At 36.0% G+C, this 22,724-nt stretch overlaps 5 protein-coding genes across 8 annotated transcripts; 3 read left to right on the top strand and 2 right to left on the bottom strand.

The window, feature by feature from the left end:
* Positions 1-222: 222 nt before the first annotated feature.
* On the top strand, positions 223-1,183 carry LOC140967558 (uncharacterized). The gene is made up of 2 exons (XM_073428160.1): positions 223-392; positions 594-1,183. Exons 1-2 carry the CDS (start codon positions 270-272, stop codon positions 1,035-1,037), a joined length of 567 nt encoding a protein of 188 aa, XP_073284261.1. The 5' UTR covers positions 223-269; the 3' UTR covers positions 1,038-1,183.
* Positions 1,184-1,850: 667 nt separating this feature from the next.
* LOC140967557 (DNA-directed RNA polymerases II, IV and V subunit 11-like) lies at positions 1,851-4,971 on the top strand. Of its 3 annotated transcripts, none has more exons than XM_073428159.1 (6): positions 1,851-2,101; positions 2,622-2,736; positions 2,855-2,944; positions 3,045-3,123; positions 4,076-4,171; positions 4,755-4,971. In XM_073428159.1, exons 2-6 carry the CDS (start codon positions 2,684-2,686, stop codon positions 4,797-4,799), a joined length of 363 nt encoding a protein of 120 aa, XP_073284260.1. In that variant the 5' UTR covers positions 1,851-2,101; positions 2,622-2,683; the 3' UTR covers positions 4,800-4,971. The 3 variants fall into 3 exon arrangements, with proteins under 3 accessions (XP_073284260.1, XP_073284259.1, XP_073284258.1); XM_073428158.1 differs by having other exon boundaries at positions 2,599-2,736; XM_073428157.1 differs by lacking the exon at positions 1,851-2,101 and having other exon boundaries at positions 2,128-2,736.
* A 1,796-nt stretch (positions 4,972-6,767) lies between these two features.
* On the bottom strand, positions 6,768-9,976 carry LOC140967571 (protein NUCLEAR FUSION DEFECTIVE 4-like). Of its 2 annotated transcripts, none has more exons than XM_073428175.1 (2): positions 9,424-9,976; positions 6,768-7,948 (listed from the first exon to the last, which is right to left on the bottom strand). In XM_073428175.1, the coding sequence occupies exons 1-2, from the start codon at positions 9,880-9,882 to the stop codon at positions 6,785-6,787; spliced, it is 1,623 nt and encodes a 540-aa protein (XP_073284276.1). In that variant the 5' UTR covers positions 9,883-9,976; the 3' UTR covers positions 6,768-6,784. The 2 variants fall into 2 exon arrangements, with proteins under 2 accessions (XP_073284276.1, XP_073284277.1); XM_073428176.1 differs by lacking the exon at positions 9,424-9,976 and adding an exon at positions 8,464-9,367.
* Positions 9,977-12,269: 2,293 nt separating this feature from the next.
* Positions 12,270-15,568, top strand: LOC140967624 (HIPL1 protein-like). Its single transcript, XM_073428242.1, has 7 exons — positions 12,270-12,634; positions 12,728-12,885; positions 13,050-13,847; positions 13,931-14,147; positions 14,367-14,545; positions 14,653-14,894; positions 15,052-15,568. Exons 1-7 carry the CDS (start codon positions 12,541-12,543, stop codon positions 15,443-15,445), a joined length of 2,082 nt encoding a protein of 693 aa, XP_073284343.1. The 5' UTR covers positions 12,270-12,540; the 3' UTR covers positions 15,446-15,568.
* A 377-nt stretch (positions 15,569-15,945) lies between these two features.
* Positions 15,946-17,659, bottom strand: LOC140967478 (AAA-ATPase At3g28580-like). Its single transcript, XM_073428019.1, has one exon. It carries the CDS (start codon positions 17,569-17,571, stop codon positions 16,090-16,092), a length of 1,482 nt encoding a protein of 493 aa, XP_073284120.1. The 5' UTR covers positions 17,572-17,659; the 3' UTR covers positions 15,946-16,089.
* Positions 17,660-22,724: the final 5,065 nt, after the last annotated feature.

Below are 22,724 nucleotides of genomic sequence, written 5' to 3'. Positions count from 1 at the left end.
TGAATCTTATTTTTTGAAGGGAGAAAACATTTTTAGGTACTATATTTTAATATAACGTAATATATCCAAGTTAAGTTAGCTCTAAAATGCGAAATGAAAACGGATGACAAATTTGGAATTTCGCACAATATTCAGCAGCTAGATAGGATAAGCATGCAGCAATGTGATTGGTGGGATTCGTCTAGCTGGAAGATTTCCCTTGCCAAAGCTATACGATTTAGTGTCCTCACAAATGATTGAATTTTTTTATTTCTGAGAAGTACTGATCAATGGCGATGGCGGCGGCGGCCAATGCCACTACCAATTACCTGGATAATTCATTGTCGCCCAATCGACGCTTGTCCTCCCCTCATTCCGCCCCAAGATTTTTAGTTATGTCTTCCAAACAAAAGGTATTTATTCTAATCTCTGCTGACTTTTTATCCTCTAAGAACTTCTTGATCTCTTAACTTGTTGATGACTCTTTCTCGAGTGGTTGGACTTTGTATTCTAAAATGGATTCGAAAAAAGCAAATTTCGAGTTTTCAACACATTCATAAACTCAAATTTCTTTTTCGACACAAATATATCATAAACGAATTTAATGATATCAGGTGAACAAGTATGATTCCGGGTGGAAAAAGGATTGGTACGGGCCCGGGTTATTCTACGAGGGCAGCGAGGAACTGGAAGTAGACGTTTTCAAGAAGATCGAGAAAAGAAAGGTGCTGAGCAATGTAGAGAAAGCGGGCCTGCTTTCCAAAGCGGAGGAATTTGGAGTCACTCTCTCCTCCATAGAGAAGCTCGGGCTTCTGTCCAAGGCGGAGGACCTGGGACTGCTCAGCCTACTGGAAAAGGCGGCGGACACCTCTCCTTCTATCCTCGCCTCCGCGGCTCTGCCCTTGCTGGTGGCGGCCGTCGCGGCGGTCGTCGTCATACCGGACGACTCGGTGGCTCTCGTGGCGACGCAAGTGGTGATCGCTGGGGCGCTCGCGGTTGGGGGTGTAGGATTGTTCGTGGGGTCAATTCTTGTAGGGGGATTGCAAGAGGCGGATTGAATGAAGGACATTATTAACATTTCCTACCAAAGGAAATATAATTTTTATATATTAGTAAAATTCAATCAAAGGCTAGCGAGAATGTATATTTCTTTAATTTTTCCAATTTGTTTCTGATATCTTCAATTTAAGACCAATGTTTTTTTTGCATTTATGTATATTATAATCAAACTTATCTACGTAATATACTACATCAATTTATTTTTTGTGAATTAATTTCTGAATTTTAAAATAATAGTTTGATTTTTTTTTTAATCAAATTTTATTTTGGAAAGTACCTCTAATGTTTAAATCCTCTTATTATTACTTCATTTGTAATTTTTGTTTACATTTGAGAATATGGACACTTTATTCAACCACCAGAAAACATGTTTCTTTGTCGATATTGATCAACATATAATATTGATTTCACATCTGATCGTTTTTTAAGATTTGATTATATAGTCAGATATCGTTCGGTTCGTTAGATGAGATGATAGATTATAGATGATGCATATGTATGAATAATAATATAATGATTTATAATTTTAATTTGTGCATAATTTAAGCTAAATATTGAAGGAAGCAAAGATAATCTGCTAATGTCTGCTCTTTGGGTTTGATGCCTTACCTTACTAATAAATTTATTTGGGTTCTTGCTTATTGTGATTGACTAGCTAGCTCAGAAGGCCCATTATAATTTTTTTGGCCCAATTGGCCTAAATTAGGCCCAATCTTCTTCTCCGTCCTCTATCCTCTCTCGAGCCTCTCACGCATAGTAGTACTAGTTTCTTTACCATCAACACCTTCGACAAAAAATTAAGGTATGTTCGAATCTGTTTCATTTTTCTTCATTCTGAAAATCTTTAGTGTAAGTATAAAACTTGAGCTTGCATTAAACCAACCAGATCCCATTTGCCAAAAACTCTTTTACATTGATTAAACCATTAAATCCCTCTTCTCAAATTCGTTCGCCCTTACCGGAACCCCCCCAAAGTTCCAAATTTTAGTTTATTGTTGTTGGGTTCAAATAACATGTTTTGTGATTGTGGAGCAGAATAACATAGGGGAATCGAGGAATTGAAGTAAGCAATTCACTTTCTGAACCTTGAGTTATAGTTAAACAACCTAATTTATACCTTTGTTTTGGGATGTAGGATGTGGTGGTAATATGGAAATCAAACATTAGGATGTCGAGAAATGGGTTTGGTAAATTTGGATTTTAGTTAATTACAAGTCCTGAAAAAATGAAATAAGCTTTAAAGTTAAGGCTTACATACTGGTTATTAGAGATTACGGTTTTGTTTTTATTAAACCGATTTTTTTGTTCCTTGTGATTTTTAAATCACGGGGTTGGTGCATTCCGTGATTTCATGTTATTTAATAGTGTGCTAATTGGGAAAAGTATTTCCTTAAGTCAAACTCTTGTCACACTATTCTTATTTAGATTATGAGATTGTGGGAAATTGGACGTCTTTTGAAACAAAAATTATCTGATGAGATTATTTAGAGAGACATGTATTTTTTAAAACATCTATATAAATTCATAGTTTCCTCATGTGATTCACGTGAGGTAATCCAGGCTCTGGAAATTATCCTTAACAGTGGAAGCAATCATATAAAAGTGAAGCTCCATTGGAAGTTTTTGCAGCTAAGGGAAATAAACCATGAATGCTCCTGATCGTTACGAGCGCTTTGTCGTTCCTGAAGGCGTTTCCAAGTAATCTAATGTCTACCTCTGATTGAATCACAACTTTCATTTTTCTCTTGATAGTCACACTGATTTATGTGTTGCCTTGCTGAATTTTATGACTTTTTTTTCTCCAAATTTTAAAAAGGGTTTCGTACGAAAGGGACACCAAAATCATCAATGCAGCATCATTTACCATCGAGCGAGAGGACCACACCATTGGAAACATCCTCCGCATGTAATGGAATTTGGCCCCTTTTCTGTAATTGAATATTTGTTCAACTTTACTCAAAACCCTAGTTTGAAGGCCCTGGTTTTTCATGCGAGATACAACTTAGGCAGCTGCACAGGGATGAAAATGTGCTCTTTGCTGGCTACAAGTTGCCTCATCCCCTCCAGTACAAAATCATTGTCAGGGTATGTGCTTATATTGTTTTGGGTTTAGTTTTCTATTCGTTGTTCTTGTGATCATTGTAGAAGGAAGTGATTTATGAGTGGTATCTGGTATTGGACCCAATTATGAGGCAATAACGGTATATCATGTTATTTAGTCTTGCCCTGGCCCTGTAAATAGGACATTAGGGAGGTGTATATTCGCAGATTTCCTACTCCAATTAATGTGAATTGATTTTAGATTACAATTTAATGGTTACTTGTAGATCAGTCCTGTTGGATGCAGTGTTTTAAATTTCAATTCGACCAATCCCCCATAGTTTTACTTGAGATATCTGTGTTTACAAGGAACGAGTTCTAGCAGTCATTTTCACATCATGGATCAAGTTGGTTTGTGCCTCAATCTTGATTCAAGCTCTAAGTAGTCTTCTTCTTGCAAACATCTTGTAAACAATAAACACAGTTATCGTCTTCGTAAAGTTGATTCTACTTGGTCACCCTTGAGGAAAAGTATCGTCATCGTGTTGGTTCTTGTACATATGCGTATTGTTTTAATAAAATATCCGCGACTCCCTCTCCAGTTGACAAACCTTGGCATTTGTTGTTAAGGCAGGACCATTTTTAACAAGCTCAGATATTTACATGCAACTTAACTAAGAATTTCTTTAATTGATGAATTAATTATTATATTGTGTTTTGCAACTTTCATAATTGTTATTGAGGTTAATGTTTCAACCTTTGCTTGATTTTTGTTTCTTATCATCTAATTTGTTTATATGCTTGTCATCATTGTTTCGGTGAAGGGAATGCTGTCCAGCTTTTGAATACTAATGTCAAACTATTGGAAGAACAAAAATATATTCTTATCTATGCATTATGTATATCCCCAACTTCCAGATTTTTCATCTTGCAACTTGTTCTCTGGGTTTCAAGGTTACTGAAAGTCTCTGACTGCTTGCCATGCTAATATCTGTAGATCCACACAACGAGCCAATCTTCCCCCATGCAAGCATATAATCAGGCTATCAATGATCTGGATAAGGAGCTTGATCATCTTAAGAATGAATTTGAGGTATTGTTAGATTACATGATGTCTGCAATATATATTTGGGTAGCAGAGCCTGAATGCAACATGTCTGAAGTCTACTGTCTGTTACTATCTGCGTTAACTCTAGAAGCTATGCTGGTAATACTTTGAAGGAATGAAATATTAATTGCATTTTATAATCCTAAATTTGATGTGAATTAAAATGACCCTGGATATCTATTGTCAAATTTCTTGAATATTTGGAATTATTGGTGTATAATTGTCTAGACTCTAGCAGCATAAAAGAGCAATTTGAGTTTTGCTCAACTTGTTTCAAAGTCTTAAGCACATTAAGCTGCATTTGGATCGATGAATTTGAAGATAAAGGATTCCAAATCCATAAAAAAAATAGTCGTCATTTTGTTTGAGTAAATCCACTTAACAATAGATTTTAAATCCCGATTAGTTATTTTTAGATCCTTGTGGTGTATTTCAACTTCATCTTAATATATAATCATTTCAAATCCTTCCTTCAAATGGAATCAAAATCCCCCAATCTAATTTGTGCAATCTACTCTTGTTTACATAGTTCTCCCACAAGTGTGTTCTGTCATTCACTTTTTTGTAGATGGAGTTGGCGAGGCACACTGGGAAGCAGCCAAGGGAGTATTAAGCTGCATGGCAATTGCCAGTGAATGACCTTGTTGCCTGCTGTAGTTGGAAATTTAGACTAGTGTGATTTTAAACTCGTAACCCAAAACTGTTTTAACAGGAGTTTGCAAGCAATCGTCCATTTGTCCTTGTTACTTTTGTTCGTTCGGGCACAAAATATAGAATGAACTTTAGTTTGTTGTGCATAATTAGTACAATACGTATAAAATACTTATGTATACTTGGTTGGCTACATATATAGAAAATGGTTAACTTAAAAAGAAAATAAAGGTTATTTAATAAGGAAGCAAGAAGAAATGGTCATCAGCCAACCAAATTCCTCCATTTTTTATTCAACGCTAATAAGTTAAGGAGATTAAGATGTGATAATGGTACCTCGTGTTTGGTGGATAACAATGTTTTGGCTATAAAAACGCAAGACCAATGATGGAGCCAGCTAGCAAGCAAATTTAGGGCACACCCAAAAGGATCCTAGGTTGTGTTTTGTTGTCGTATTAATGCATCGGCGCATGTCATGTTGTTAGAATCGCAAACACCCCATTTTGTGAAGACATGACCCCTTCATGCCCAGAATTATGGGTTCATGCATCTCCCATCCCCTCGTCTCTTTCAATTCCTACAAATACTAATTATAACAATTTCTTATATTTAATATTGTAAAGATAATTGACGACCTTACATAATAATTGGTGCGTGTAATTTTTTACTTAAATTCGATGTTACAACCAAAATATTCTTTTGTTATATCAATATGTTGTGACTTTTTTAATTACTGAAGTCAAAAATAGAGAATGAATGTTCGAAATTAATTAATATCTAAGACATATCACAAATCATTTTGTACCAAATTAAAATTAATTTCAAAAATTTTATAATTGAATACAATATTGAGATAAGAACATGATTATGCATAAGAAGAAAAATGAAGATGGAAGGTACACAACACGCATTATGGGTGTAACATGCTCACATGGCTTTGCACATGCCTACGCTTTCAGGACACTATTAATAAAAATCTCGAGAGAATACGGACTGACTATTGTCAACTCAATCCCTCTATTTTATATGACGAGACAGACCGGCTAAACAGACCTAAGCCGTGTTTTACTGCTCTACTTCAAATTTAACAACAAAAAAACAAAAGTGCATTGTATGGTCCTCAAAGTGACTGGATATTCAGTATTCATTGCTTACAAGGCTGTATATATAGAAGACATGCATGCACTCAGACACACATGCATAGTTTCTTGATTTTATCACATACAATTTATCGTAAGAGGAGGAGCTAGAGCCTAGACATGAAAGAGAGGAAGCAAGAAATGATGAAAGAAAGAGACGATAGGCGCTCAAAACATATATTTAATGTTCATTGCAATAAAGGAAAGAGCACCAAGTTCAAGAGAAGCTGTTTCAATGCTGAAGAAGATGGTGCTTCTTCTGCTATACTTCTACTTGCTTGCGTCGTTTGCAACACTACCCCTTCCCCCTACTGAACTTTCTCATTCAGTTCTTAATTTCTTTCATTTATGTATGTAGGTGTCTTTGTTTAATTTCAGTCAATTATAATCACTCAAATCTTTAAAAAACGCAGTTCTATGCTTTCAGCTCTCGGATAAAAGGATATCTTCATCGAGAGATAATTAAGTAACATTGATTGGGTTAGTGGAAGGATGCATTTGTTGTAGGTTTGAATAGGATTCGAATTTCGATAATAATTTAAAATCAGAAAATATCGATATCTATCACTCCAATCTGATAAAAACACGCTCTAAATCCTAGGATGGTGACTAGAACAACATATCTGCATCTTGAATTAGGCCACATCGTAAAGCATCCTCTCACCTGTGGTCGTAACAACCATAATGAGCTATGAACCAGCTTTTAAATTTATGCACTCATCATAAATTTGTTCAAGAGGCCATGGCTTTGAATCACAAAGTATGGAAACAAGAACTAGCCTTCATGCTCCCACAAAACACGTCGAGCTTAGTTCTCGCATACTACACGTCGCCCATGTGCAATCCGAGCATAGATTCCCCTTGTTTTTATAAGCAGACACGATGCCACTAAAAACCCAAAAAAACTAACACACGCCAATATGAAAAATGAAAGCATGATACAATGAGTACCACTGCACATATGCTGCCCTGTTCTTGAGCCTTCTCTGTCGTAGATGTACCCAATAATTCTCACGGAAAGTACATATGATCCAAGAGGACTAGCGATAGCAATGGTGTTGAATATAGTCCCCATATGCTGAATGCCAAATATCTCAAAAGTTATGGTGGGCATCAGGGACCACTGTGAACCGTAACAAATGCCAACTAATACAGAACCGATGTATAAATTTCCCGGAAAACCGGACCCGATAATTAAGTGGCCTGCAGTCATGGTGGCTAGAGTAAGAGTCATGAACAACGGTCTTGCCCAACCTTTTCCATGCACGAAAATATCGGACACATATCCAGCACCAAAACGGCCCAGAAAATTCCATATGCTCCACAAAGAAACCAATGCACTCCTCTCTCCTTCCGTGTAGCCAAGGGACTCTCCGATTTGGCTCATATTGTTTATTGTTGCTAATCCCGAACCCATCCCACACATCATTGCGATGAACAATAACCAAAAGTTCAGAGTTCGCATCGCTTGTATTGGATTTAGTTCTTCACCAAAATTCAAACTATCCTTAGAGGTTGTAACCGTAAGTTGGACTCTGGTGTTTTGAATTTCTGCGGGTTTTTCTGCTGGTTCTATAGACTCAGGGTCATTCAGTAACGGGGTTGTTGATGAAGAAAGAGTTGGTACTGAAGCATCTTTATGTGCTTTAAACAAAAAATAAAGAGGTGAGGAGAGTATGATGAAGAGAACAGCTAAGGTCAAAGAGCGCATCCATTGAGACAGAGTTAACATGATGTCCACAATAATCAAGAACATAATATATGCTGCAACAATCAGAGAAATCAACGAGAAACCATTCAAGTATCCCTTCTCATCCTTAGATTGTGCGTGATGGACTCTGACAAAGCACATAAGCACAAGGGAAAGAAGAGTTGGTAACAGTGCAAGCATCAACAAGAAAGTGCTCGGTTCCCCTTTAAATAAAGTCTGATAGAATTGTATGAGCACCGCTCCACTTATACCAAGAAAACCCTGCCAAGCAAAATGGTTCGCTTGAGAAACAATCAAATTCAATAGGGATAATAAAATTAACAAATGTTTCATGTTCAAGGAGGTCATTTTGAGGCATTCCAAGTTTCTACATCAGTACAAATAGTAAACAATGCACCCAAGATGAATTATAGATCACCTTGTGGTTATTCAATCCTAGTCTCAAGCATATTTACAATTTATTGGTGAGGAAAGAAATACGTTCAGAAATAAAACATTTTGTCCATTGTATCATCGGCATCAAATCACACGCTCAATCTGACAAGAAAATTTATCATTATTCTGTGATGCATCATGGAAAAACATAAACATCATGTACAATGATACTCAACAACCTACAGCAACCGTTTCAAACACAGGATGAAGGGGAAAAGGAGCAACACAAATACAAAAAAATGCATTAATTAAAAGACACCCACTTTTCATCATTGTCCAAATCAACCTTTATTTTTTTGACACACAAGAATTTTCATAGCAAATCATACTCACAAACTCACCTGGCAGATTACACAGTTAAAAAAGCATACTCTTTGCTGCAGTTGATACCACTTCAAAAGCAGTACTAATTGCAAATGCATCACGTTTTCTTTAGCATGTTAATCTGCAAGTGGAGTAAAAGTTTTGTGGCTAAGTAGTGATGTTCATTTAAAAAACTTGGCCGCAAATTTGATAGTTAAAAACATATGCCCCTGGACCAATGAAAATGACAAATACCCAAAAGAGTGCTACTGTTCTTTATATTTTCAGAAGAAATTTTTAATTCAAGATTTATGCCAACGAGTAATTTTAAAAGGTTTTAACGGAGAAAGCTTCAAAATTGTATGAACAAAAGATTTTCAGAAAATCAAAGGACAAAACTCATTAAAAATATAGTGGGCGTTTCAGTCCATATCTTTAATCCAACTGGTGATTCGTTGTATGTTTATTATATGCATAAATAACACGAGTGATTAATATAAATTCAGAAATATTCCATACACCTTAGTCATTCATCTACAATTGAAATGTAAAATAGAATAGAGTTAGTAAGTAATCTGAACGGGCATCGTGGTATGGATAAGCTAAGCACCATGCAGAGTTCAAACCCAATTAAATTATCCAGGTTGACCATGCACAGTAGCCAAATTTGATACATTTTAATCCAACTGGAACATATGATGATCATCAAATAAAAAATATTGTGTACCCATCATTATCTGATTCCTTTCATCTTTCAATTATTCTTCCCCCGTTTTTTCCCTATCTGGTTGGACTTCAAAAGCCAAAAATTAATGAAAAATAAAAACATCATTTAGGTTTGTTTATGCATTTTATTCGATCCTTGATTCAGGTTATCTCCTGCTTATATCGGTAAATAGCATTTCGGTGCAAGTTTGGTTTTTTTTCTTTTCAATCTGCTTTCCAAGCTAATCATAACTTCAGAAGATTGCTAAATTTAAACAAAATAGAAAATTAACCTTCATAATACCGACAATCGTCCCGCTGTAATTGGGAAAATTCTGTACAGCAGTCACAACGTTCGCAGTGTTGAAGAACGTCTGAGCATGTGCGGCGAGGAACATGAACAGGCACATGAAGGGAACCTGCGGCCGGGGAATAGCTCCGGTGACGGCGAGCCATATGAAGAAGTACCCCGCGAAGCACTGTATCGCACCGGCAGCGTGGACCATCCATGGCCCGCGGAAGTGAGACCGTTGCCCAGGACGGTTGACGGCGGAGTACAGAATCCCGGAGAGGACTCCGACGTTGGCACCGATGTCCTTAAAGACGGAGATGGTGTCGAGCGTTGATTGATCGTAGCCTTGACTCGATTTGAGGAGAGGAGAGTAGATTCCGAAAGCATAGGATGCACCGCAGCTGCACTGAATCCAAATGCTGGCCACCACCGCTGCCCATTTGCTGCTGACGGCGTCCATTAGCTTAGCTTCCCAGATATGAAAATGAAATTATATTAATCACGTTCGTTCTTGCGTGGAGAAGGGATCGCCAAGTGGCACTACTCTTCCTATCGTTTTCCACCAAAATCTTTCCACCCACCAACTTTAAAATGAAATTACCAGATTGTTTTTTTAACCTGATTTTAATTTTAGTTAAAACAACTCAAAGAAAATAAGTGAAATTTATTGATGTTATAGATCAGTCTAAATTGGTTATGTTTGACTCATATGTCTGTCTGTCATTATTTAATGATGGATTGTGACGGGTCGTAGATTGACCGTAATACTAATTCGTTTTGATCATCTGAATGAGTTAAATCCACTAGGTTGGCTCATCCTAAGCTGTGCTACTTGAAATAATTAATAACGGGTATTAGGTGAGAAGGCTGCCTATATCATATGTGCTTTCTATTGTACAAGGGATTTATGTTTTGTCAAAAACATGTGCGAGACAGTCTCACAGATCGTATTTTGTGAGACGAATATCTTATTTGGGTCATCCATGAAAAAGTGTTATTTTTTATGCTAAAAGTATTACTTTTTATTGTGAATATCGATAGAATTGATTCGTTTTATAGATAAAGATTCGTGAAATCGTCTCACAAAAAACTTAATCTTATTATTATTATTTTTTTTAAAAAAAAAAAAAGAGGGGTTATTTTGGTCGTTTGAATCACTATGATTGCGAGGTGCCACCTTGCTCGTCCGGCCCTGATTTATTAATTGTGGGCCAAGAGTCGGGAAATGCAATTATTAAGCAACCAATTTCATCCGTTCAAAAAATAAAAATAAATAAAAATAAAAACAAAAATAAAAACAAAAACAAAAACAAAACAACCAAATTCATCGTATCTTTTGTTCTGCTCTCCATCTTTGTATGATTGAAATTCATATATATTTTACTTCTAAAAATTTATATCATATTTCTAAAAAGATTCAATTTTTATTCTTGAGATAACCAAAAAAATTTGTTCTCTCTTTCCAATTTATCATCGGTTTCCACTAAAACCATTCGTTTCGTTTTATGAGCTAATAAAAGATATCAAGGATAATTTTGAATTTGATTTTAATTCTGAGTGAGTTCAAAAATAAATATTTATGTTGTTTTCTTTACAAATTAATATGTATAGTTCGAATTGATGTGAATCAATGATAGTATAATGCCAATTCTTTCCTTTTTTAAAAAATAAAATAAAAATAAAATTATGGGTATTTTGGGCTTTTATCTCACTACGATTGGTGGGTTCAAATCCATGCAATTTTTCATCAACTTTCTTACAGGCCCATCTGATTGGCCCAGTCTAACGAATTGCACCCCGCTGTTTTTCCAGGACCACCCATACACGTTCTCGTCTATAAACAACTTGTGTGCAAATTTGTCCATTCACAATGAAAAACATTTATCCTTTTATTCAGACCAAACAAATTATACAAAGAAAATTAAAATATAGATTTTCAACTTGTTTTGTTAAGAAAGTAGTTGGTCCAGACAACATTTTGGCAAGAACCCACTAGTATACAGAGAGTAAGGTGAGGTCTACACTAGATTATTCGTTATTTTGACCGTCTCACATGGCAATTGGGTGAGGCGAGTTTTCGACCTGACTCAACTAATGAAACATATTAATTCTCATGGTAGGCATGAATCGAATTTACTATCTTATGAATATAGATTAGCGACTCATATTTGATCATTCCTTTTAATTATTGATTTTGACTAGNATAAACGCAATTGTATTATTGATTTAGATGGCATCATGCATGACGCATGGGCCAACCCACAATTAAAAAATATTAGAATTTGATTCTAACATTTTTTTTATCTAAAATTTCTCATATCTTATTTCATACATATATTTTAAGTTATTTATATTGTTGTTGTATTTTTATTTGTAGGTAAAAACAATATATTTTCAAAAATATAAAAACTATATGTATGCAAGTGTGACAAAGTAATGCAACTGTAAATCGTCGATCGAGTGAGATAATACATGTTCTTAACCAAGTTATAATTAGCAATAAAATGATATTATCGAAGCTTTAATTGCTTATTTAATGTGTAAGCAGACAAGTGTAATTTCCCTCGACCACACCAATATATATCGTATGTTAATTAATCATTTCTGTAAAATTGTATGTCAGAAGTCAACTCTTTTGACTTTCGTGTAGGTGTTCATCGGGAACGTCAAATTCCCCGAGTAAGCGTAGAAAATGACCCAAAAAAAAGAAAGAAATATATTGATGCATCGTATCTCTAAAAGTTGGTAAACGGCCAATTATTTTCTTATTTAAAAAAGACTTTATTTATTTATTTTCTTATTGTGTTCTTATTATAAATGAAATTTGGTGTATATTGAATGCTATTTGCCTCTCGAAAAGCAGACTAATCTATGTATTTAAGCTTCTGTTCTACTTTGAATAGATTTCAACTATAAAAACTTTGAACAGTTTGGATGCATTTGAGTTTCAATATGTCTGAAACTAAGAAATCCTTTTTGGGTTGACAACAAATCTTGATTTGGTCGGCCCAGTCATCATTTTCTACCGTCAAAAAATGGGAATTTGTCTATCTTCTGTAATCGATTTTCCCATTTAAAACAAGGTCTTCTTGTTGTCATTCTAATCGTGTTTGGCATCATGGGAAGCATTCATTTCTTGACTTTAATTTGCTTCTTGATGCTGCTGCAGTTTCTTGATCTTTGTTTTGCTCTCCCTTTATGTACTGATTCAAGTAGGTCTTAATTAGTTCCGAGTTTCAACTGTTTCATTAAATCTTGAACGATATAGTGTTGAAGTTTACATCTTAATGGTTATGGTATTGCAGGAGCACCCTTTACTTCAAACTCAAGTCTGGATTTTTGTCCTTACAATGGATCCACATGCTGCAACTCGGCTCAAGATTTGCTGTTGAAGCAGCAATTTGAATCTATGAACATTTCAGATTCTTCATGTGCTCCCCTTCTCAAATCTATCCTTTGTGCGGTGAGAACTCATCGAGTTTTTATTTCGTACCAAATTGTAGATTCTGAAATTTTATTCATTCTATATCTTAACAAAATACCCATTTGTATTGAGTTTTATACTTTCTGCTATAGTCTGAAGATGATAGAATCGTAAGTTGAATGTTCGCTATCTGTCATTTACAGAGGTGTGATCCATTTTCAGCCCAACTCTTTAGAATCGACGACATCCCTAGACAAGTTCCGGTTTTGTGCAACTCCACTATCTCACCCAATTCACCACAATCTAAGCAAGAAATTATCAACTTTTGTTCACAAGTATGGAATACTTGTCAAAACATATCCATGTTTGATTCACCCTTCGCAACTGGACTACAAGGTCGAGTTGGAGCACCGACCAGCTCAAACATTACAAAGCTGACTGATAACTGGCAATCGCAAACTGATTTTTGTGATGCATTTGGTGGATCATCTGATGATAATTCGGTATGTTTTGATGGCAAACCAGTCAATTTGACCAGTGTAGAAACTCCCACGCCTCCCAATGGTATGTGCCTAGAAAAAATTGCAAATGAATCTTACCTAAACATGGTTGCTCATCCTGATGGCTCAAATCGTGCCTTTTTCTCGAACCAGCAAGGCAAGATCTGGTTAGCGACAATACCTCAACAGGGCTCGGGTGAAACGATACAAATCAATCAAGAATCTCCGTTTCTCGACTTGACTGATGAAGTTCATTTTGATACACAGTTAGGAATGCTTGGTCTAGCATTTCATCCAAAGTTTGTAGAAAACGGGCGTCTCTTTGCCTCGTTTAACTGTGATAAGTCAACGAATACGAAATGTGCAGGAAGATGTGCATGTAACTCGGATGTGAATTGTGATCCTTCAAAACTAGTGGGCGACAGTGGAGCGCAGCCTTGCCAGTATCAGAGTGTTATTGCTGAGTATTCCGTTAACGGTACCGCATCTCAGCCATCCTCGGTACGAATCTTAACTCGAGATTCTTTACATGTACACATTTTTATTTTGAATTTTTATTAAGAAATTTTGTTTTTTTTTATCAGGCAAAAAGTGCCAGCCCTTTGGAAATCAGAAGGATTTTCACTATGGGACTTCCTTTTACTTCACACCATGGGGGACAAATTCTTTTTGGACCTAAAGATGGATATTTGTACTTCATGATGGGAGATGGAGGGGGTATTGGAGATCCACTTAATTTTGCACAAAACAAGAAATCTTTGCTTGGAAAGATATTGAGGTTCGATGTTGATAACATACCAAGTGAGTTACTATTTCATACGCCATGCGATATTATAATTTTTTCATTTTTGTGACTGCTCATATGCTATATCTTTTTAGTTCAAAGTGGATTTAGAATCTCAATCTATAGCATGATGGAAGCTTTTATCATTTGGCGATACTTAATCAGAAGTTGTTCTAGTAGAAATTTGAATATAATATTTATCATCAAATTATTTTATCTCATCCTCTGATTTTCAGGTGCAGATGTTGTTAATCAGCTTGGTTTGTGGGGAAACTATGCAATCCCAAATGACAACCCGTTTGTCGAAGATAAAGAACTCGAAAAAGAAATATGGGCTTTAGGACTTCGAAATCCTTGGCGCTGCAGTTTTGATTCCTCAAGGCCTTCTTATTTTGTATGTGCAGATGTAGGGCAGGTATATTGCATGGTTTCCTTCGAAAATTTTAAATTTCATGGTAGCTCATTTACTATTTATCTTTTGGGAATGGCATAGGGGTTTAAATGTTATTAATCATGCAATAGGATCTATATGAAGAGGTTGATTTGATCACCAAGGATGGAAACTATGGGTGGCGCAACTATGAAGGCCCTTTCACCGGTGTAGCCCCCCAGTCGCCGGTTGGGAATACTTCAGCCGATGCAATAACACCAATATTTCCTGTTATGGGATATAATCACTCTGAAGTCAACTCAAACCAAGGCTCAGCATCAATAACAGGGGGCTATTTTTATCGGTCCATGACTGATCCATGTATCAACGGAAGGTTCGATTGCAACCGCCCACAAGATCCTCTGTTACATACTCTGCTATATACAATTAAGTCCCGATGAATCACTCCACATGTAGTAGTATTACAGCAAATGTCACAAAGTCATGTATACTATGCGAGGCACATCCTTTTCACTATGTTTTCTTTGCAGGTATTTATATGCAGATCTGTATGCAAGTTCTATATGGACAGGATTTGAAAATCCGATAAACAGTGGAAACTTCAGCAGCAGCAAGATCTCTTTCACTTGTGCCAATGACTCTCCTATGAGCTGCAGTTTTGCTCCAAACAGTCCAATTCTTGCTCTGAGTTACATCTTTTCGTTCGGGGAAGATAATAATAAGGACGTCTATCTCCTGACTAATAGCGGGGTTTACAGGATTGTTCGCCCAAGTCGTTGCGAATACACTTGTGCCAAGGAAATCGTGGAGTCTCCAGGTTCCACTTCTCCCCCTCGTTCGAAAGGAGATGTGCTTCAAGGTCGATATATGGTATTAATGGCTTTTATCTCATTTTTATGTTTGCTTGTTGTAAATTTTGGCTAGCAGAATAAGGAACAATGTGACCCACTGGAGCGAATGAGTAAGTCTTGTAAGCATGCATGAAAGTGTAACATTGGAGCTTTTGAGTATGATAATCTTACATGTTTGAAGTTAGATTTATTTGCAGTTGTCACGTGCGCATTAGTTACTTGCTACCAAATATATTTGTATATACAGTGTAAAATGAGGATTTTATGTTATATATAGAGACTATGTTGTTGGAAAATACCTTCTATAGTTCTGAAACAATAAAATTAAATTAAATTAAATTATATAAATTATTAATATTGAAGATTTTATACAAGTGTATCCGAAGTAATTGGCCGGGGATTTGAGTGTATTTTTTTATATACATGCATACATACATAAATTTTCCTACGTGATGCGAGTTATATATATAACAACAAACATGTTCTTTACAGGTAATGCGCATTATTACAGATACAATAATAAAAATTTTGATAATTTTTTTATATGATATCGGTCATATGCCTTCTGTGAAAAAGAATATATCATTTATTTTCCACACTGTATCAGGAAATGGATATGGATTTATCAAAAAAAGATATTCCAAACTTGCCAATAACTCAATAATTTCTTAATAGTTGGACATTGGATTAAAACATGATGGATTTTCAGACTTATTTCTAGTTTCTTGATCCTTGGGAATCCATTCTATTCAACTCTATTACAAGTTCTTCATGATTCTCTCGAGCAGCTGCGGCAGCTACATTGTTGGTCTCTTTTGCCTGTACTTCGAGAGCGTGAATCAGACTTTGAAGGCACTCCTCCGGGCCTTCCTTTGCGGACTTTGGCATTAGAATCTCGGCGACATCCGCCGGCGTGATCTTAACCTTCTCCATCAACTCCTGAATGGATCCGAACACTGGATGCTCTTCGAGATTCAGGTAATTCTTTGCAAGAACCTTGAATCCCTCGAATTTACAGTAGGAAAACTCGATATGCTTGTCCATTCGACCCCGTCTTGTGAGAGCCGGATCAAGCTTCTCTACATGGTTGGTTGTGAACACGATTAGTCTCTCCCTTGCACAGGATGACCACAGTCCATCTATAAAGTTCAGCAGCCCGGATAGGGTGACTTGGCTGCCACTCTCAGCTTCTCTGTCTCTACGAGAACTCGGTTTCTTGGTTATTTCGGTATCTGTTTCACCAGATTTCTCCATTTTCTTCTTCCTTTCGCCTGTTAAATCCAGCGAGCAGTCTATATCTTCGATCACTATGATAGACCTACTCGTCGTCTCCGCCAGAAGCTTTCTCAGCTCAGTGTTATTTTTCACTGATGTAAGCTCAAAATCGTAAACGTCGTAATCCAGGAAATTCGCCATCGCAGCAATCATCGTTGATTTCCCAGTTCCAGGCGGGCCATACAGTAAATAACCCCTTTTCCAGGCCTTCCCGATCCTTTTATAGAAATCTCTACTCTTGGTAAAACTCAAAAGATCCTCGATGATCTCCTCCTTTTTCTCCTGCTCCATCGCAAGAGTTTCAAACGTAGCCGGATGCTCGAACGCAATATGACTCCAATACGACTTACTATGGCCATTTGTGTACAGCCTCCTCTGCCTGCTTCTTGCTTGGATACGATCCTTTCCTGTCTTCATGACATGCTCCAAATACGACTCGGTTATCAATTTCTTGTATCGTCTGTGGAATTTAAGCTTGTAATATCTCTTCTCCGGCTCCCGGTAGTAAGGAAAAGAGGTTGTCTGTGGAGGACTCGGAACTTTACCCGAAATCCACACCACTTGAGCTCCATTAAACTCATCGGTAGTTTTCTCATTTTCATCCATGCTTAAAACTAGCTCAGCTTCATTCTCTTTAGCCATCTCTGCTTTGAGTTTTTTAGCATCTTTGGATGAACTGATACTAAGATAGGCCTCAACCATGCCATAGGCTTCGTGAGATTTCATATGGCTGCCTATGTATTCGTGGATGGAAATTTGAATGGTAGGATTAAAGAATCCAGAGATTCTGCGGCCACTTCTCTCGAAGTACAGCCGGAGCTCCGGGGGACAGTACCTTCGGATCAGGTCCCAGAAAAAGACAAACGTTAGGACCGCCGATCCAAAGGTTCTCCACGTCTCCGGCGTTATTTTGGTCGGATTCATGATCACCGTGATTGATTTCTCTTCGTTTGTTGTTGCTCTGATTCCCTCGCTTAAAAAGGCACGTAAGTCGTCACAGGTCTCCAATCAAGTCCACTCTAAGTTAATTCAATGATTAAATTATTTATTATTTGTTCCAAACTATAAGCTTAAATCATAAAGTATGATAAGCTCATAATACTTATAATAAAATATTAAAAGTAGCGATTGAAAGTTTCAAAATAAAAAAATAATTAATTAAATTATTTTTGGGTTGAATTTTACTTAAAAATCTATATTGGAAATTGTGTATTAAAAAAAATTTCAATTTATGCAACTTTTCAAGCCAAGCAAATTTAATTGTAATCTAGCATAGCATAAAGGGCGATATAGTAAAAATGTACGTGTCCATGTATTTTAAAATTTTAATTAAATTTACAGAAATCTTTATAAAGAAATTTTGGATATGCTGCTGGAAATTTTGGTGAAAATTTAACCACAAAATAAAATAAATTGTTGAGTGAGTCTCATGTGAGACCGTCTCACGGATCTTAATTGCTGAGACGGGTCAACCCTATCCATATTCACAATAAAAAGTAATATTCTTAGCATAAAAAATAATATTTTTTCATGGATGACTCAAATAAAAGATCCGTCTCACAAATACGATCCGTGATACCGTCTCACACACATTTTTGTCTAAAGAGTGTTGTTTAATTTCGGTTGAGATTTCGATCCAAAATTTAAAATTTAGGACGATGTGGTGGTAGGTGGATTGAACTTTTTCTTCTATGTCCCACGTACATGTTTGCTTACATAAGCCAGACCCCTATTTTCGCAACGTAAGCACGACCAAGTCCCTTTTTACAGAAATACCCTCGGTTCCAACTACTGCTGCAATAAATAAAATAAATAATTGATCGTTTCCTTCTTTCAGTATTTTGTACTTTGATGAGATTGAAACTTAGAAATAATTCGACTCTTAGTTTAAAAAACATGGATTATCTAAATCTATATATATAATTCACATGAATTTTATCCAATCGATATGGTACAACGAACACACCTCTCTTGTACACATGAATGAACATTTGGAGCGTAAAATTTACAAATGATCCAACTATGGGAATAATGAGTGACCTAACTATGAACAATTTAATACATAATGGTAGAACTTGAGCTCTGATACCATGTTAATATGTATACAGATCATGTTATGTTAATTTAAAATTTATATGAAAAAGGCATTATACTCGGTGTTAAAAAATTCAGAGCCATCGTCTGACCTAATGGTCTGGATTTGTGTTTGAAAATGAGTTGAAACAAAACCAAAGAAAGTTTTTTAGATTCGAAGAGTATAAGATTTAAATTGCATCAAAAACACCTACGTACACCTCGAAAAATCATCTAACAATGGTCAAAAAAATACTTAACACTTTCATGAGTGGTTGTAAGATATGAACCACACATGTCCATGTGGACAAGATGAAAACATGAGGGGACGTATGTCTCTTAACAGAAGGAAAGGCATCTTGAGTTTTCTTGGCAATGTGACATGTATGACAGTGTTGTGTGAATTTGCTTTGTGAAATAAAGGGAAAAAACTGTAAACGATCAACCGATGTATGACAAAATCTTTTGTGCCAAAGATCAATGTTACTATTCAATTGAGAAGAAACATTACGAGTAATTAAACGTTTTGACTCAGGAGTAAGTAAAGTACATGATGAATTATTTATTGAATGCTTGGGAGCTGCGAGAGATAATGAACTTGCAAGGTAATACAAGTCATCTTTAAGTCTATAAATCCTCATTATCCTCGCAGTCAAGACTTCCTGAAATAAACAAAAGGATGGATAGAACACAACACAAAATTGGTTGTCTTTGGTGAATTAGGAAATGGACAGAAGATTAAAGTTGAAATCAAAGACATGGAGCACTTTGGTTAATGCACAAAATGATGACAGCTAAATAGAGCCATTATAAATGATGGGGTAGAATTACCATTTGGTTGGTTAACTGATCCAGTGAAAGAGAGACATGGTTGAAGGTTCTGAAGTCAAGTAGATGTACCTGAAATATGAGTATTCGCACTACTATCCAATATATGTTCATTAGCAGCCGAAATGGACATCAAACTAGTGATCATACTTGCTAAGTTTGCCAATGGTGGAGAATTTATATTTGAATTCTCAATGAGTCTCAGAATTTTTGCATATTGGATGTGGGTAAAGTGTGCTCCAGATGATGGAATAGACTGTTATTTAGTAGTAGTTGCAGATGTATCACTGACCGAGTTGTGGGCAAAGGCTCTCATATTCCTTGAATTGGGCTTAAAATTTTTGTTTTGAGGGAATTTTCTGTGCAGCTTGTGCCCTTTAGGGTAACCAATTAAACGAAAACAATTTTCCTCTGTATGTCCTGGTACAAAGCAATGATCACACTTGACTGGATCTAAATGGTTGGAGGATGAAGAATAAAATGTCGTTGTGGGAGCATCTGTGATGGGTTGGAAGACTAGCACATTTCGATGTGCTCCTTCTTGACATACAAGTGAGTAGGCTTGACTCACAGAAAGGAATGGATTCATAAAGAGGATCTGACTTCGAATTGAGCTATGACTGTCATTAAGATCCATGAGAAACCGAATCAATTGTTGTTGTTGCTTGTGTTCAACATATACTCTGGAATTGGGACAATCACAAGACGGAGAAGTCACCAACGAAGCTAGCTCATCTCATAATTGCTTGAGCTTCGAGAAATAGTGACTGATCCTTGTGATAATCGAACAATGTCACGATCAAGTGCATAATTTCGAGAACCACAAATTTTGTCAAACCGTTCCTTGAGATCTTCCCAAACACTTGATGCATCATCCGCGTAGACAAGTCTACAGAAGATCTCTTTAGAAACCGAAGAAAAAATCTAAGACAATACAACCGCATTACATCTCTCCCATTGACACAATGTTGGAGAATTTGCAGCTGGTTTTCTACAAGTGTCATTGATGAATCCAAGTTTATTCTTAGCTTGAAGCGCGATTTCCATAGCTCTGCTCAAAATTCTATAATTCTCAGATCCAATAAACGGATCGACAACCAGAGACGTACCTGGAGCATCAGAGGGACGCAAATACAATTGATCATTGAAGCCGAAGGTTGAAGTCGGATTCGTCGTGATCACACCAAAAAAAAATAAAAAAACAGATGCAATATACATGCAAAATCACTCGAAATCACTCAAGAACAGATCCACCGATATGTATACTCATCTAATTGTGGAAAAAAAAATCATCTGATATCATGTCAAGATTGAGAGTTAGACTTAACTCAACCCCAAAAACTTGCTCAATGTGAGAGGGATTGTCCAAGTCCATATAGTCAACTCTCATAGATTTTATCCAATCGATGTGTGACAACTAACATACTTTCAATTCATAAATAATAAAATATTGATTTTCAATCAATTTCATATGAACGGACGCATGATACGAACCTATCGAGAGTGCGAGAGACTCTTTTAAGCACAATTTACATACTTTTATGAGAAAAAATAAATATTTTATGATATATATTGAATCAAAAAAACAGCTATAATTTGATATATGTGGCACCTTCCTGATTAGACTAACATGAAATGTTGTTTATAATTTTTTTTATAAAGTTAGTAATTTAATATCTTGTTTGCATAAAATGGAATTAATTTGAAGCAGTGATAGCTTTACATTTTGTTTGTTCTTCTAAAAAAAACTATAAAATGCGAATTTGGTCTTATTTGTACGGCTTGTGGGGCCTGTTCTTGCCAATTTTTATTTATATATATATATATATATGAAATTAAATGGCGGTGCGTTAATCTAAAAGTAATAAAGAAAATTCCAAGATTGGCCGGTTCTACTGACTACTAGTTCCTGTCCGCTTCTAATAATGTGCTTATACTTAATTAAAACTAGAGGAAAGTGATGAAAAATCATCAATCAAAATATTTTTTTGGGTTCACTCTCTATCCACAAAATTGTGGTGTTATGTTATACAAATTGTGGTACACTTCATTTGAAAATGTGGTACTAAAAAAGTATCCAGAGACTGAACACAAAAAAAAAACGACAGCTGGAGACTGAAGACCAATTTCTCGTTAAAACTAATATATGCTTGTGACAACATCACATCATTAAAACGCGACATTAATTGATGTGGAGGCCATCAGTAATGATGCCTCGGGACGAAATCAGACAACTTTTCGTGAAGAATAATGTGACGAGCATTACCGTAAGTTGATCAACATGAATCTCAACATATATCCATGTGTTTATTGGTAAAGGTGGTAGATTGGTCTAGCATGAACAGTAGTTTATGAAATATTTTATGAATGACGATGTATTACGGCTCACGTTGAACTAATCTACGGCCTATAATCAGCAATGATGTATTGATATGAGTTGAAGTTCATGTTGTGTCAACCTACCATCTACTACCCATGATCGTTACAAATAATGAATAATATTCTGTCCTCAAAGTTTGTCTAAGGAACTGGTTTGGGGTTGATTAAATTTCAATCAATTATTTCAATGAATTCGGAATAATAAAAAATGAAAATGGATCCATCAAATAGATGTCCGTGTCACAATAGTATATTGGATGAAAGAAAAGTTGACCAATTGTGATCCTTTAAAACAAGTGAAAGGTTACTTGTCCTGTCCTACCTTGGTAATAACTTGGAACGATCAAGTTGTTTGGATGATGCGAGAAAAGCTAATAAGTGATGAGATGTATGGATACATCTAATTTATCACACTATATATCAAATGCAATAAGGAAGGTCTGACATAGTTACAAGATTATAATTAATTTAAAAAATAAAATACTAAAATTTCTTAACCCAATATGTGCAGGACTAAAACTAACATTTTGACTATTTCACACGACGACAATAACGAAAAGGCCCCACAGTAGTTTTCATTGCCTAAAATGTCATTTTGTACTCATATATCATCATGCCACCATTCCCACATTTATTCAACCACTTACCAATTGTTGGCTCACGCATCAATTCAATCATATGTTCTACAACTTGGAAAAATACTACAAATAGTTCCAACACCAGGGAGATCTAAATATTTTTACGGGGCCGTGTAATCCGAGATACTGATAAGGGACGGATCCACGACTCAAGAAAAC

The sequence above is a fragment of the Primulina huaijiensis genome, unplaced genomic scaffold (genome assembly GCF_012295235.1).
Source record: "Primulina huaijiensis isolate GDHJ02 unplaced genomic scaffold, ASM1229523v2 scaffold25443, whole genome shotgun sequence".
NCBI classification, from domain to species: Eukaryota; Viridiplantae; Streptophyta; class Magnoliopsida; order Lamiales; family Gesneriaceae; genus Primulina; species Primulina huaijiensis.
Note: the sequence above shows the minus strand (reverse complement) of the source record. Positions and strands in the feature narration are given on the sequence as shown.

What these genes read in the sequence shown, in the direction of transcription:
- LOC140967624 (XM_073428242.1), top strand. Translation starts at nt 12,541, where the DNA reads ATGGGAAGCATTCATTTCTTGACTTTAATTTGCTTCTTGATGCTGCTG. An exon ending in CCGCATCTCAGCCATCCTCG is followed by an intron (nt 13,848 to 13,930) that starts GTACGAATCTTA and finishes TTTTTTTATCAG; the next exon opens with GCAAAAAGTGCCAGCCCTTT. An exon ending in CGATGTTGATAACATACCAA is followed by an intron (nt 14,148 to 14,366) that starts GTGAGTTACTAT and finishes TCTGATTTTCAG; the next exon opens with GTGCAGATGTTGTTAATCAG.
- LOC140967478 (XM_073428019.1), bottom strand. Translation starts at nt 17,571, where the DNA reads ATGAATCCGACCAAAATAACGCCGGAGACGTGGAGAACCTTTGGATCG.
- LOC140967557 (XM_073428159.1), top strand. Translation starts at nt 2,684, where the DNA reads ATGAATGCTCCTGATCGTTACGAGCGCTTTGTCGTTCCTGAAGGCGTT. An exon ending in GTTCCTGAAGGCGTTTCCAA is followed by an intron (nt 2,737 to 2,854) that starts GTAATCTAATGT and finishes AATTTTAAAAAG; the next exon opens with GGTTTCGTACGAAAGGGACA. An exon ending in ATTGGAAACATCCTCCGCAT is followed by an intron (nt 2,945 to 3,044) that starts GTAATGGAATTT and finishes GATACAACTTAG; the next exon opens with GCAGCTGCACAGGGATGAAA.
- LOC140967571 (XM_073428175.1), bottom strand. Translation starts at nt 9,882, where the DNA reads ATGGACGCCGTCAGCAGCAAATGGGCAGCGGTGGTGGCCAGCATTTGG. An exon ending in CGATTGTCGGTATTATGAAG is followed by an intron (nt 7,949 to 9,423) that starts GTTAATTTTCTA and finishes TTTGCTTGGCAG; the next exon opens with GGTTTTCTTGGTATAAGTGG.
- LOC140967558 (XM_073428160.1), top strand. Translation starts at nt 270, where the DNA reads ATGGCGATGGCGGCGGCGGCCAATGCCACTACCAATTACCTGGATAAT. An exon ending in TTATGTCTTCCAAACAAAAG is followed by an intron (nt 393 to 593) that starts GTATTTATTCTA and finishes TAATGATATCAG; the next exon opens with GTGAACAAGTATGATTCCGG.